Genomic DNA, 2,095 nt, shown 5'->3' with positions numbered 1-2,095 from the left:
TAGATGGGGGCTGCTTGGAGCTGGTACAGTATGTAAGGAGCCGAAGGTGGTGGATACTGGTTCCAGACGGCGATAGCATTTGGGTTTTGAGAATCATTGCAAAGATACAGCTCTCCCACTTTTTTCATGATGACAACTGGGGCCCCCACTGGGGAGGCCGGCTGGACACAAACCCATTTCACGTTCTTGGCCAGGAAGTCTCGCACAGCCATCAGTTCCGGGTCTGACACGGCATAGGGGTAGGCGGTGGGGGCCACGGCGTAGTTGTACGGCGCGTGGTACGGGATAGCTTCCTGGGCCATCGGCATGAGGACCTCCTGGACGTCCATCCCTCCAGGGACCATGCTCGGCGCCATCAGCAGGGCGGCCCGACAGTTGTGCTGGCAATACTCTGAGTCAAAAACGATGGTGCGGGAACTCCACATGATGGAAGGGTTGTGCTGGGTGAGCCACCGCACTCCCAGAACCACCGGGAAGAAGGGGGACTGGGTCACATCGAAAGAGAGTCTCTCGCGGTGCTCCCCAATGTCTACCACCAGCTCCTGGGTCTCCTGGGTCACTGGGCCAGAGGCCAAGGGCCGTCCGTCGATTGCTTCTACCAGCACTGGCCAATACTTAATCTTTACTGGGATTCCAGTCTGTGCAACGTAATCTTGGTCTATGAAATTGCCAGAGGCACCAGAGTCAATCATGGCGCGGACGGTACAGTAGGAGCCGTCCGGGAGATGTAACGTGATCAGTAGTTGCAAGTGAGAAGATGACGCATCATCTGGGGGGGACCTTTCTGGTTCCGGCCCGGGCGCTGGGGGTCCCTCTACAGCGGGGCCAGGGAGTTTCCCACCCCAGAAGACTTTGGCTTCTTGGATGGACAGTTGTCCACATAATGGCCGGCCAGCCCGCAGTACATGCACAGGTTCAGTCTTCGGCGGCGCTCTCTCTCTTCCGGAGTCAGCTGGGGCCGAGTGATGAGCTGGTTAGATTCTGACTCGGCCTGGGGAGACGAGGAGCTCTGGGGCTGGGGCGAGCCGCTGGGAGACGCCCCCCTCCGAGAATTCAGCCTTCCCTCTATGCGCAGACACTGGTTGATGAGCGCGGGCAGCGAGCGGGCCACCTCCACACGGGCGAGCTCGTCCTGGATGGGATCACTGAGGCCCTCCAGGAACTGGTCGATGAAGGCGGGCTCGTTCCAGTCCAGGTCCTGGGCGCAGAGACGGAAAGCGCTGGCGTAGTCCAGGACGGAGCCGAGGCCTTGGCGGAGACGCCGGATCTTGCGGTTGGCGGCCTCTTTCCGCTGGGGGTCCTCAAAGGCCTGCTTGAACTCGTCGATGAAGGCCTCGTAGTTGTTCAGCAGAGGGCTGGACTCCAGCAGGTATGGGGTGGCCCAGCGGGCCGCACGCCCTTTGAGAAGGCTGGTGAGGAAGCACACGCGGACGTGCTCCGTGGGGAAATCTTCAGGCCGAAGCTCCATGTACAGGCGGCTCTGGGCCAAGAAGCTTGGGAGCATCTCAGGGGTCCCGTCAAACTTCTCGGGGAGGCCGACGGGGCATTTGCCACGAGGGGCAGAGAGGCCCATGGCGCCCGCCGGGGTGGCCTGGAGCTGGCCCCGCAGGTTGGCGTTTTCCTCGGACAGCTGGAGGAGCTGGGTCTGCAGAGAGCTGTTCTCCTCGGTCTGTTGGAGGAGCTGGGCCCGTAGGGCCTGGACCTCTGCTGTGAGGTCCTCCATCCTGCAGCGGCGGGCTGAAGCACCCGAACCGGTGCTAGTTGGCATAATCCAAGATCCTGGGAGTCAGGGTAAGCAGGATCAAAGAAGCCCTGGGGAGGGGCTCAGTCAGACTAGAGTAGGTGGAGGCAGCAGCCACGGTGGGGGGGGGGGGGCAGGGGGAGGCCAGGGAGCCTCGAGGAGAGATCGAACAGGCCAAGAAAAGGTCCTACCGTCTGAGAGTCCACCACCAATGAGAAGAAGGGGCCGTGAGCCCGAGGGTCAGTCGATCATCTGAAGATTCAGTGAAAATCCCCTGGCAGCCCTCCACAATTCCGTGCCGTAGAGGGCCCGTTCAGATGGGACGCAATCAGGACCGGTGTCTCCGAACTACAT

At 61.3% G+C, this 2,095-nt stretch overlaps 1 protein-coding gene across 1 annotated transcript; it reads right to left on the bottom strand.

Annotated features, from left to right (window-relative positions):
• Positions 1 to 814: 814 nt before the first annotated feature.
• On the bottom strand, positions 815 to 1,768 carry PEG10 (paternally expressed 10). Its single transcript, XM_027848720.1, has one exon. The coding sequence runs from the start codon at positions 1,766 to 1,768 to the stop codon at positions 815 to 817; it is 954 nt and encodes a 317-aa protein (XP_027704521.1).
• Positions 1,769 to 2,095: the final 327 nt, after the last annotated feature.

Source organism: Vombatus ursinus, unplaced genomic scaffold (genome assembly GCF_900497805.2).
Source record: "Vombatus ursinus unplaced genomic scaffold, bare-nosed wombat genome assembly UNPS02006874.1, whole genome shotgun sequence".
Taxonomy (NCBI): Eukaryota; Metazoa; Chordata; class Mammalia; order Diprotodontia; family Vombatidae; genus Vombatus; species Vombatus ursinus.
The sequence above is the reverse complement of the archived record's forward strand: the minus strand, read 5'-3'. Positions and strand labels throughout refer to the sequence as shown.

Excerpts from the sequence above, each read along its gene's own strand:
- PEG10 (XM_027848720.1), bottom strand. The coding sequence starts at position 1,768 with ATGCCAACTAGCACCGGTTCGGGTGCTTCAGCCCGCCGCTGCAGGATG.